General features: G+C 39.6%; 1 protein-coding gene across 1 annotated transcript in view; it reads right to left on the reverse strand.

The window, feature by feature from the left end:
• The window catches only part of CDH26 (cadherin 26), a 53753-nt gene that overhangs the window by 21345 nt on the left and 19290 nt on the right, over positions 1-13118 (reverse strand). The window contains exons 5-9 of the mRNA XM_025399744.1: positions 7247-7394; positions 5508-5674; positions 5165-5293; positions 2658-2843; positions 1142-1401 (exon numbers count right to left, since the gene is read on the reverse strand). Coding sequence (XP_025255529.1) covers positions 1142-1401; positions 2658-2843; positions 5165-5293; positions 5508-5674; positions 7247-7394 — 890 coding nt within the window. The remainder of the gene's footprint in view (positions 1-1141; positions 1402-2657; positions 2844-5164; positions 5294-5507; positions 5675-7246; positions 7395-13118) is intronic.

The following is a 13118-nucleotide window of genomic DNA, read 5'->3' on the forward strand; positions in this document are numbered from 1 at the left end:
TTCATTATATTTTGCAAACTTATCAATACATAATGAATTGTAAATTAAAAAAAAAAATCTAGCCTTTCCCAACAGATAATTTGAGAAGGGTTGCTGTAAGGGGAGGAATCTCACACTGAAGTGTGGACAGGGGCCACGCAAGCATGAGAAATGAGTGAAGCTGGTGGAATGGAGTCTGGGGTCAACTGCTGAGCTCGACCTGGAGAGAGAAGGGGCATGACTCATGATCCCATTCTGTCCCCATGATCATGGTCTCATGGAACACAGACCCAAAAATGCCAAATTATTTCATTCCTTCAAGAACATCAGGAGATTCAGGCCATATGCTACCCAAGTGCCCATCGATGGATGAGCGGATAAGCAAAAATGTGTCAATACCACACATGCTTACTCAGCATCAAAAAGGAAGGCCATTCCGATACACGCTAAACATACATGAACTTTGAGGACATTATTCAGAGTGAAATAAGTCAGTCACCTAAAGACAAATATCATATGACTCTACTTTGACGACCTGGAGTCGTCAAATTCAGAGAGACAAAAAGTCGAATGGTGGGGGCCAGGGCTGGAGAAGGGGGAATGAGGAATGAGTGGTTAATAGAGACAGAGCTTCTGTTTTGCCAGATGAAAAGAGTTCTGGAGATGGATGGAGGTGATGGCTGCACAACGTTGTGAACGCACTTAATGCCAAGACCCGTACCCTTACAAATGGATAAAATGGTAAGTTTGATGTATATTTTACCATAATTTACAAAAAAAACCCAAAACAAACAAACAAACAAAATCTTACTTTTGTTGCCCAGAAGCAAGAGAGGTGCTGGTTTATAACTTCTGGTACAGAGCGGGGAGATAGAAAAATATAATGAATTATTCTAACACAAAGGAAAGAATACAAAAGGAACACATGGAAAATGCAAAGGAAAACTAACAAGTGAGTTCTCCTGGTGGGGTCAGAAAAAGCTATGGATGGAAGACGACATTTAACCCAGGCCAGTGGTCATGCACTGTGGCTTCTTGTATTTTCATCACTGAGACTGAGGCAACCTCGTGAACACGTCCAAGGAGTTGGTTTTCTAACAGGAGCCCTCTTGGTTATGTGGCTATTTCTACTTAACCGCCCTTCCTGGCCCTCTCTTCTCACCTTATCTGGCTGTCTGGATCCGTGGCATTAAAAGTTCCCAACAGGGTCCCAGGCCCGGTGCCCTCCTTTTTACTGACAATGAAGCTCTGGGGGTGAAAGGCTGGTGGGTCGTTGGCGTCTGTCACCTGCACACTCACAGTGGCGCTTGCTGCTGCCTTCCTTGGTGGCTGAAGCTTTCCTCCCTCGCAGTAGAAGAGCCTCTCCTCATTCTCCACGGCAATGACGAGGCTTCGCGCTGGGCGAGTCTCATAATCCAAAGGCTGGAACCCCATAGAGAGGATATCATTAGCACCTGCTGCTCCTCTGGCCAGAGGAAGCCCAGCACCGAGTCATCATTGTGAACTCAGAGCTTGTGGCTTTTGCACTTCATTTATTATTTATGTTGTCTTTGATAATGATCAAAAGACAGTCTTCAGCTCATTTTCAAATCATTTATGGAGTTCTTTTCTCTTTTATTTTCCCCTCCTCCTCCGCTGGTTGAAAAGAGCCACCATCCTTCAGAGGGTAATGAAAAATGCAACAAAAACCATAGCCTAATGAAACATTAATGAGACAACCATGCTGCAAAAAAAATCAGGGGAACTTAGGGAAATATAGATATTAATGATTATAGTTATTCAGGGTACAAAGTGGTCAGTTGACTTAAATGGATTAAAAGGCTGGGAATATTTTGAAAATTCAACCCCAGGCATCTGGTGCAACGTCTACAGAGCCTTGCTATTCATAGCATGGTCCGCAGGCCATCAGCATCCCCTGGGCGTTGGTCAAATGGGCAGGCGAATCTTGGGCCCTGCGCCAGACCTGCTGACTCAGGTCTGCCTTGTGCCCAGGTGACTGCACTGCACTAGAGGCCCTGGTCACTCTAGGTCTGGTTGTGAGCAATGAAGACTAGAGGCACTGGGGTCAGACTACCCCAGTGGGATCCTCCACTCCACCATTCAGGCTGTGTGGCTTTGTGTAAAGGACCTAACCCCTCTGGGCTTTGGTTTCCTAATCAGTAAATGAGATGGTAATATTAATACTTTCTTCCAGGCCAGCTTCTCCATTAGGCACAGTGCTAGAGGCTCTCCATACTCTTAGGGGCCACATAGATGCACTCCCATTTGTTTTAAACTTTAAAAGTCTTAAACATTGAAAATTCAGATGAAAAGAAAGAACTTTTAGTGTCGAAGAAAATAGTTTCATTTTTTAAATCACATCTGAAAAAGAATAATCATTTTAAGGCCTATGTAAATCTATTATGTTATGCCTACAACAACAAAAAATTAAATGGTGAAGTATTAAGTCATATCAGAATAAGTTTTATTATTGATATTATTTTGGTAGGAGGAGTCCTCAGCCCATACACAGAAGTGGCACTGAAACCCTACCTTCCTTGCCTGGTGACACATGGTACATAATGGTCTCAGCACCTAGCATCCACGGGCATTAGCTCCTAGTTCATTCTGAGTGATCCTACAGCAGAGGCCTCAGCGTCTGCCACCACCTGGTTGGTACATCACTAGTATGGTGTTACCTTGATAACATTTAATATCCCTTCGTTGGTCTCAGGGTCAGTCAAAATGTCAAAATGTCCTTCTTCGTTGCCATGCAATATGTTGAATTTTGCTCTCCAAGCTGATGTAAATGGAGAATCTCGATCTTGAACCAGGAGACGCACCACGCCCTTGCTGACTCGGCCTTCAGGAATCTGAATCTTATACTGAAAGAGGCAATCACCATGTGCATGTCATGGAGACAAAAACACAATTGAAAAGGCAAGCAGAGAGGAAGAAGGGAGAGACGCAGAGAGCGAGCGAGAGAGAGGAGGAGAAAGAAAATTTCCTCATCACAATGTCCTGGATATTCCTCATGCTGCTGAACCTGCCCTAAGGGATTTGCAACCTGCCTGTTATAGCAGAAGGTGCATCTGTTGGAATATCTGCCCCTCCTACCTGTGACTTGCTAAATAATTTTTAAAGTACTCTTAAATCCAACTCAATGCCCTATTTTTTCTAAGAATTTTAAAAATAACAATACGCAATCCTAGTTTATGCTCTCTAAAAATCCTAGCTCTTCCCCTAAAATAGGACACTTGCGGTTATTCAGATTAATGTGATCGTTTTTCTAACACATGTAGATCTTCGAAATAGCTTGTTATTCAATAGTTTGGGAGACAATGTTTCTAGACAAGCACTTCAAAATAACAGGGTATATTTTTTTCCAGCGTATTTTTAGAGCATTGGTTTTTACCAAGCCAGGAAAAGATTTTGAAACAAGGTTCAAGCATAATATTATTTTGTAGTTATTATATACTTCTGGTGAGGTGCTTTGGTTTGCAAACATTTCACTTTGGTTTATACAGGTTTTTTTTTTTCTAATTAAATGACACCTTTTAAAAAATAATTGTTTGCATCATTTATTCAACAACAGCTTCTGTGTGCCACATTCCATTTCAGATGCTGTGAATAAGACGGGCAAAAATTCCGTCCTTGATGGAGCTGAGAGCTGAGTGTGTGTGTGTGTGTGTGTGTGTGTGTAGGAGGACTTACAAAATAAATAAAGCTAATTGATTAAGTAGAACACTACTAAGCAGAAGAAAGCACAAAAGGGCTAGAGTGTGTCCCAGGAAAGAAGTGGAAGGGTTTTAACTCAGTAGTCAAGAAAGGGCTCACTGAGAGAGTCAGGAGAAAGAAGGAAATAGGTGGATATTTACTTTTTTAAAAATACATATGGAATAGTAAAAAATAAAATATTGGAAATAGATCTTGAGTGATTCTTATTTTATCTCTTAGCCATCTCACATGCCTTAGGTGGAGCATCTATCCCAAATCATCTTACACAGTGGGTTTCAACACTTTCTTAGAGGCTGGGAGGCTTGCAGCCTGGGAAATCCCACGTGGACCCTGACATACAACGTTTTTAAAGGGTCACTGCAGTTACTTCTGTACTTGGATAAGGTAAGATGAGGAGGGTGAGGCCAAAGCCTACCTGCTCACCTTCTCTCTAGAATCCTGAACGTGGTGTGAAAACCTTGGGTGCAGACTTCTTACCCAAAGGTGATTCTTCTCCCGAGGGACATTTGGCAATGTCTGGTGACACTTTTGGTTGTCACAGCTGAGGGGCGCTACTGACATCTACTGGGCAGAGGCCAGGGATGCTGGTGAATATCCCGCAGCACACAGAGTAGCCCTCACTCCAAATAATCATCTGGCCTAGTGTCAATTGGGCTGAGCATAGGAACCCCTGACTCCAAGTAAACAGGAATGCCCTGTCTTCCCCTAGACCTCAGTTTTCCCATCTGTAAAACAGAAATCGTGTCGTAGTTTCAATAATCAAAAATGAAAAAAATGCATGTAAAAGTTCTTAGCACAGTTTCTGGCATACAGCAGTCAAAAATCTAAGCTCATGTGACCATTATGAAGTGCTTCTATGTCAATATGATTTGGCTTCTTGATTCCAGCTTAAGTCACTTTGGAGAATTGCACATATCTTGGGTGACTCCCCGATATAGTTTGGAGATTTGTCCCCACCCAAATCTCATGTTGAAATGTGATCCCCAGTGTTGGAGGTGGGGCCTGGTGGGAAGTGTTTGGATCATGTGGGCAGATCCCTCATAAATAGCTCTGGCCATCCCCTTGGTGATAAGGAAGCTCTGGCCCTGAGTTCACATGGGATCTGGTCATTTAAAAGCGTGCGGGCCCTCTTACCTCTCTCGTTCCTCATTCTCGCCCACCCACACCCTGTATCTTGCATGCTCTTGCTGTCACCAAGCGACATGCCTGCTCCCCCTTGTCCTTCCGCCATGATCATAGACTTCCTGAGGCCTCCCTAGAAGCTGGTCGGTGCCAGCACCAGGCTTCCTGTAAAGCCTATAGAACCATGAGCCAATTAAACCTCTTTTCTTTATAAATTACTCAGTCTCAGGTATGTCTTCACAGCAATATGATAACAGCCTAACACCCTCCCCAAGAAAAACTGAGCCTAGGACCCAGGGGCTACTGGTTTTGGGGCTTAGACGTCGGGGCGGCCCCGGTGGCTCACGTTCTCCTGGGTAAATATGGGCCTCTGGTTGTTGTTTTCTTGCACATCCATGTGAACGGTGGCCGTGGATGACAGTGACGGTTCTCCACAGTCCCTGGCTCTGATTAGCAGTGTAAACTGAGGAGCAGTCTATGTGGGGAGGAAAAGGAAAGTTAAGCCCCTCAAATATGGGAAAGGAAACTATTAATAAACATATTAATATTTTATAAGACATATTCTGTTTTAGCAATTTCAATAGCAAATCTAGCCACAGAGGGTTCCCCACTACAAATGTAGAATCTAAGCCTGGGGCTCAAGGATGGGCCACACATTTCATTTTAAAAAATAATAAAATCCACACAACCTCATAATCTAAGCACCCGGAGAGTCGTATTTCTCCACTAATGCGATCAACCTGGAAACCACTTTCTTTCAGTAATGGTGTTTGAGAAATGAGGAAGTAAAGGACTTGAGAATTTGGAGTGTTTTCTTCATCCAAATCGACTGCTAACATCTGAAAAATAGGTTGACCTAGAAAGAATTTTTAAAAACTGTTACTATCGGATAAAGGTAGCCTATCAAACCAGTAAGAGGATGAATTATTTGCTAAATGGCATTGGGGCATACACCAAAATGAGTGAAATGTTTAAATATAAAATAAACTGTGGACATACTAGAAAAGATAAGGATGAATATTTAATCAGCTATAAGATCAAGAACTTTCTAATCATGACTGCCAATGCAGAAGACTTACAAGACAAAACTGGCAGATCAGATTACATTTTAAAATTTCTGGCAAAAAACTATGGACAAAATTTAAAAGAAAATGATAAAGCAGGAAAATATATTTGAAACATACATGGCAGGCAGATATTCTTAATATAGACTGCAGAGGTTAAAATCAAGAAAAATGACACACTAACAGAAAAATGAAGAAAAGAAAGGAAAAAGCAACTGATAGAACACGGAAATGGCCAAGAAACGTAGCAAAATGTTCAAGCACATGGTTATCAAAGACCAACAACACACCAGGCACCTTCACGGATTGCAGGCAGGTGAGCAAATGAGGATGCTTACGTTGTATGTGCAGGGCGAATCAGCAAGTCTGCATCTCTGAATTCATGCTAAGTAAACAATGCTTGATTGGGACACATATTTAGCTTAAATTTTATCATTGAAATATATTTTATAAAAATAACAGAAAGTGGCAAAAAAACATAAATGTTCAACAATAGGAGATCGGTCAAATACTTTAAGGCATATCCATAAAATATTACACAACAGGGTATTTTAGAAAACTATCAGGTTACAAACAGTAAAATTGCACCTTTAGAGAGGAAATTTATAAATATGCACATGTGAAAAAGCACATCAAATATGTGTAAATATTTACTATATACACATATACAATGCCCACTATGATAAAGATGAAAAAATGTATGTATATACAAATACACATTTGTAATTATATATAAAAATGTGTGAATGTATATACATATATAATTTTAACATACAGCACGTGTACACACAGACAGAAAATGCAAAGAAAAATGCTGAAAGAATACAAACTAAAACCTTAATGGTTGTTATTTCTCATGGGTAGCATTAAAGACGCTTTCTTTTTCAGTCTTTTCATTTCTTGGAATTTTTTAGAGAGATAATTATACAAAAGAAATGGTTTTTGTTATTAAAATAAATCCACATTCTAGTAAGAATAGGTTGGGTTTAAGAATGCACAGTATCTGTAACTAGGAGGCTTTAGATGTGATCGTGTTGCCATTTTACAGACAAAAAATTTGCAGAGATATGCAGAAGCTCATCATCCAGCTCTTTTCCCCTCACTGCATGTGGCTTTATTTTTAGAATGGCATTTACATATCAGCCCTTCCCACTGATGTAATTCCCACATCATTGTATTGCCGATACAAAACGAGGCTTACAGACCTCAAAGCATTTCGATCAGATCCAAGTCCTGCGACCTTTGAGATGTGAACAGTAAAAACTCTCCCTGAAGATGACTAGGATCAAGCTCCTCATCAATATTAATGAAAAGGAACAGAGCGGAGACAGAAGGAAGCACAGCAGCCCCCCAACCGCACACACCTGCAGTTTGGTTTTCTTGCACAGTGATGTTAAACTCCTTCTCTGGAAACTGGGGTGCATGATCATTCACATCACTGATCCTAATGTTGAAAATCAAGGATTTATCCACAATTTTTCCTGTTGAGCGCTCCGCAACATCAAAATAAACCTAGGAAGCAGAGAGCTGTAAAAATCCGGCAGAACAATTTATTTGATAACACTCTAATAAAATAACTGTTATTCTAATTATGGGTTTACATCTCTCTCCTCCTCTAGACTGAGAGTTCCAAAGGGCAGGAATCAGACTGCCCTCATTCACCACGTACCCCAGAGACCCAACACAGTACTGGCACAGACTAGGTGCTCAGCAAATGTGTAGAACAAGCCAATGCTCTGGCTTGGAAAAAAAATGATGAGTTATTATCAGGTTCAAATCTCAGTCTCTCCACTGGGTAAACACATGCAGGTTGCTAGTGAGCCTCCGTTTCTACAACCTATCAGTATTGTCATGAGAAATAAATATATTAATTGAATATTACTGAAACATCACAGAGAGCAGACACTTAAAAATTTTGGGGAAAGTGAACATTTATAATAACTAGCACAGCTACTGACATACTATGCTTTCAAATGGCCACTGTACTTCTGCACTTCTGTACTTAGATAAGTCAGTCCATGTCAAATGTCTATATGTGTAGTCTTTCACTTCAAAAGGTCTCAAATCAATTGTTTAAGCTTCTGCCTTAAGAAGTTTTAAAAAGAGATCATAATAAACCCAAACAGAAAGCAATAGTAAAGATAAGAGCATATATCAATAAAATGGAAAACAACAAAACAATAGAGAAAGTCATGTAACCAAAAGCGATTCTTGGAAATGATCAATAAAATGAACAAACCTCTAAGAGGACTGATGAGGGAAAATAAGGAAGTGGGGAGAATTATCAATAACAAGAATGAAACAAAGGATATCACTAGAGATTCTACATATATTAGAAGAATAATAAGGACTATTATGACTAAGCTTATGCCAACGAATACAGCAACTTAAATGAAAAGGACCAAATTCTTAATAAAGAAAAACTACCAAAACTTTCTCAAGAAGAAACAGAAAACCTGAATAGTCCTATATATATTTTTAAAGTGTAATTTGTAGTTTAAAATCTTTCAAGAAGTAAAAACAAAAAACCCCAGGCCCAGATGACTTCAATGATAAATTCTAGCAAAATATGAAAGAAGAAAGACCAATTCAACAGCCTCTTCCAAAAAATATAAAAGGTAGAAAAACTTCTCAACTGATTATATTTTGTAAATTTTATAAATTACAGGGAAAACTACAGAACAATATCTCTCACGAATCTAGAGTTAAAGGTTCTCAACAAAATACTAACAACTAGTACCCAGAAATATATTAAGAGGATAGTACATTATGACCAAATGAGGTTTATCCAGAGAATTTTAGGCTGATTCAACTTTTGAAAATTAATTTCAGCAACGTCACAAGATGTAAAGTTAATCTACAAAAATCAACTACATTTCTATAAACCAGAAATGAATACTTAGAAATAAATATTTTAAAATAGCCCCATTTACGAATCTAAAATATGTACAGGATCTATTTAGTGAAAATGTTATAACACTGATAAAAGAAATCAAAGAAGACCTAATTGAATGAAAAGATATACTGTGTTTACAGACTGAAAGACTCAGTATTGCCAAGATGACAGTTCTTTCCAAATTGACCTATAAAATCAGCATGATCCCAATCAAAAGACTAGCAGAATATTTTAGAGATATCAACAAGCTGATCTGAAAATTATATGGAAAGGCAAAGAAATTTGAATACCCAAAATCATTTTGAAAAAGAAACACAAAGTTAGCGGACTCACACTATATAATTTTTCAAGATTTATTATAAAAATACAGTAATCCAGAGAGTACAGTATTGATGAAAAGATAAATATATACATCACTGAAACAGAATAGAGTTTAGAAATAGGCCCACACAAGTATGGTTGATTGATTTTTGAGAATAGTACAAAGGCTAGCCTTTTCAACACATGATTCTGAAACAATTAGATGTCCATATGCAAAAAAAAAAAAAAAAAATGAACCTGGGTCTATATCTCACACTTTAGACAAAAATTAACTCAAAATGGATCACAGACCTACACATAAAAAATAAAACTATAAAACTTTTAGTAAAAAAAAAAAAAAGGAGGAAATCTTGATGACAATGTGTTAAATGTGTTAGATACAACACCAAAAACATGATCCAGAAGAGAAAATATTGATGAATTGGATTTTATCAAAATGTAATAACTTTTGCTCGGTCAGAAATGTTGTTAAAAGAATGAAAAGACAAAGGAAAAGAATGAGAAGACAAAAATGAAAAGACAATTGCCTGAGAGAAAATACTTGCATTTCATATGCTGACAAAGGATTTGTATTCAAAACTCAATAAGAAAACAAACAATACATGGCAGGTGGCTCAGGCCTGTAAACCCAGCACTTTGGGAGGCCAAGCTGGGCGGATCACCTGAGGTCAGGAGTTTAAGTCCAGCCTGGCCAATATGGCAAAACCCAGTCTCTACTAAAAAAAATACAAAAATTAGCCAGGCATAGTGGCAGGCACCTGTAATCCCAGCTACTCGGGAGACTGAGGCAGGATAATTACTTGAACCCAGGAGGTGGAGGTTGCAGTGAGCTGAGATTGCACCACTCACTCCAGCCCAGGAGACAAGAAAGAAACTCGTCTCAAAAAAAAAAAAAAAAGACAATAAACAATACAATTTTTAAATGGGCAAAGGGTTTGAACACATTTCTCCAAAAAAAGAGATGCAGATGTTAAACAAGTCATCATTTTTCACTAGGGAAATCCACATTAAAACTGCAATGAGCTATCATTACACACCTTTTAGAACAGTTAAACTGAAAAAAACTTGACAATACCAAGTTCAGCCAAAGATTCAGAGCAATCAGAATTCTTATACATTTCTAATGAGAATACAAAATTATTCAGTTATTCTGAGAAATCGTTCGGGAATTGCTTATCAAATTAAACATACACTTACGCAATCCATCTAAGCCACTCCTAGGTATCTACCTACAATAAATGAAAACTGACATTCACATAAAAACCACATGTGGGCTGGGTACGGTGGCTCACAACTGTAATCCCAGCACTTTGAGAGGCTGAGGCAGGTGCATCACCTGAGGTCAGGAGTTCAAGACCAGCCTGGCCAACACGGTGAAACCCAGTCTCTACTAAAAATATAAAAATTAGCCAGGTGTGGTGGTAGGTGCCTGTAATCCCAGCTACTTGGGAGACTAAGGCAGGAGAATCACTTGAACCCAGGAGGCCGGGGGTGCAGTGAGCCGAGATCACACCATTGCACTCCAGCCTGGGCAACAAGAGTGAAACTCCATCTCAAAAAAAAAAAGTGCATAGCAGCTTTAATCATCACTAAAATCAAAAAGAATCCAAGCATCCCTTAGTTTTATAAAGTGAGAAGTGAGATACTACTCAGCAATAAAACAGAACAAACTCAGCCAGTGCGGTGGCTCACACCTGTAATCCCAGCACTTTGGGAGGCCCAGGTGGGCAGATCACAAGGTCAGGAGATCGAGGCCATTCTGACCAACATGGTGAAACCCCATCTCTACTAAAACACAAAAAATTAGCCTTGTGTGGTGGTGGGCGCCTGTAGTACCAGTTACTCAGGAGGCTGAGGCAGGAGAATTGCTTGAACCTGGGAGGCAGAGGTTGCAGTGAGCCAAGATCGCACCACTGCATCCCAGCCTGGTGACAGAACAAGACTCCATCTCAAAAAAAAAAAAAAAAAAGAACAAACTCTTGATGCGTACAACATGGATGAATATAAGATTCATTATGCAAAGTGAAAAAAATCTAGACTTAAAAAGCCATGTATTGTGGGATTCTGTCTCTATGATGTTCGAAACAAGGTAAATTTATTGGGAAGGAAAAGAAATGAGTGGTTTCCAGGGGTTAAGGGTTGAAGGAGGGTTTGTCAAAACTCTTAGAACTATACATCAAGAGATACAAATTTTACTGTACATAAGTTCTTAAAATAAATTTTTAAAAGGAAAATACACACACATTTGGAAGGAATAAAGGCAGTTAAGGGTTCTCAGGTCATTATATTGTCAAAGAAGTTATTAAGAACTTTATATCAAATCTAATAAGTGAAGAATGAATGTTGTAATTCCTCTGTAATTATTTTTTCCTTCTGTGGAATTAGACCAGAGGGGAAAGTTGTGGGTGGGATGAGATTTTTCATATATTGTATAAAATTTCATAAGAAGCCCTTATTAATTTTATATGTAAAAAGTAAATATAAGGTTGAGCGTGGTGGCTCACACTATAATCCCAGCACTTTGGGAGGCCGAGGTGGGGGGACCACCTGAGGTCAGGAGTTCAAGATCAGCCTGGCCAACATGGTGAAACCCCATCTCTACAAAGATACAAAAATTAGCCGGGCATGATGGTGGGTGCCTGTGATCCCACTACTTGGGCGGCTGAGGTGGGAGAATCACTTGAACACTGGAGGCAGAGGTTGCAGTGAGCCGAGATCGCGCCATTGCACTCCAGCCTGGGCGACAGAGCAAGACTTCATCTCAAAACAAACAAACAAATAAAAAGTGAGTATAAAGAATAGGAACTCTCATTTATTGCTGGTGAGAATGCAAAATGGTGCAGCCACTTTGGGAGACAGTTTGGCAGTTTCTTACAAAACTAAATGTACTCTTGCTACACAATCCAGCAATCACCCTTCCAAATATGTTGAATATGTATGTGCACCCGACAACCTGCACACACGCGTTTATAGCAGCTTTATTCATGATTGTCAAACTCTGGAAGCTACCAAGACGTTTCTCAGTAGATGAATAGGTAAATAAGCTGTGTCTATCCATACAATAGAATATTATACAATGAAAAAAAGGCATAGAGGAACTTTAAATGGATATTGCCAAGTGAAAGAAGCCAGTCTGAAAAGGCTACATAGTGTATGATTCCAACTGTATAACCTTCTGGAAAAGGCAAAAGTGAGGAGACAATAAAAAGACCAGTGGTTGCCAGGGGTTCTGGGGGTAGGGAGGAGGGAATGGGCAGAGCCCAGAGAATTTTTAGAGCAGTGAAACTATTCCCTATGACACTGTCATGATGGACACATTTGTCGAAACCCATAAAAGGTAAGATGCCAAGAATGAACCCTAATGTAAACTCTGGGTTTTGGTTAACAGTAATGTAACATACTGGCTCAACAATTATAGCAAATGTAGCACATAAATTATAGCAAATGCAGCACACTATTGCAAAATGTTCATAATAGGGGAATCTGAAGGGAGGGGTGAGGGGAGGGTAGGATGGGAACTGTGTGCCTTCTATTCTGTGCTTCTGTCAATCTAAAACTGCTCTAAAAAATGAAGTCCATTAATTTGAAAAATATGATGTCCCTACTTACAAAATAAATATATATATCTTAATAAAATGTAATAAATATGAACCATAATAAAATACAAACTGGTGTATTTTAAATAAATATACATATTTTTACTCCTGAATCTCTCATTGCTCTAGTATAAACGGTGCTTTTGTTTGTTGAAGGCTGAAAAGGCTGTGGGGAAAGGCAGGAGTTCAGAGTCACAGAAAAGAGAGCGGGAAAGGGCATGAATGGTGGCACGAGGGTGGTCCAGGCAGGTGCCTGTTCTGCATCGAGACCACTGGATTCTCAAGGACCAACTGGTCGCCAGGTACAGTATCCTGCTTGGGGTAAAAAGGTTTATTGCAGAAGCGTGGCCGCCAGCTTCAGCCAGGCCCAGGGCGGACTCACCAGCACCAGCCCTTCACGTAGATGGTCTCCCTTCATCCTCG

The sequence above is a fragment of the Theropithecus gelada genome, chromosome 10, assembly GCF_003255815.1.
Source record: "Theropithecus gelada isolate Dixy chromosome 10, Tgel_1.0, whole genome shotgun sequence".
Taxonomy (NCBI): Eukaryota; Metazoa; Chordata; class Mammalia; order Primates; family Cercopithecidae; genus Theropithecus; species Theropithecus gelada.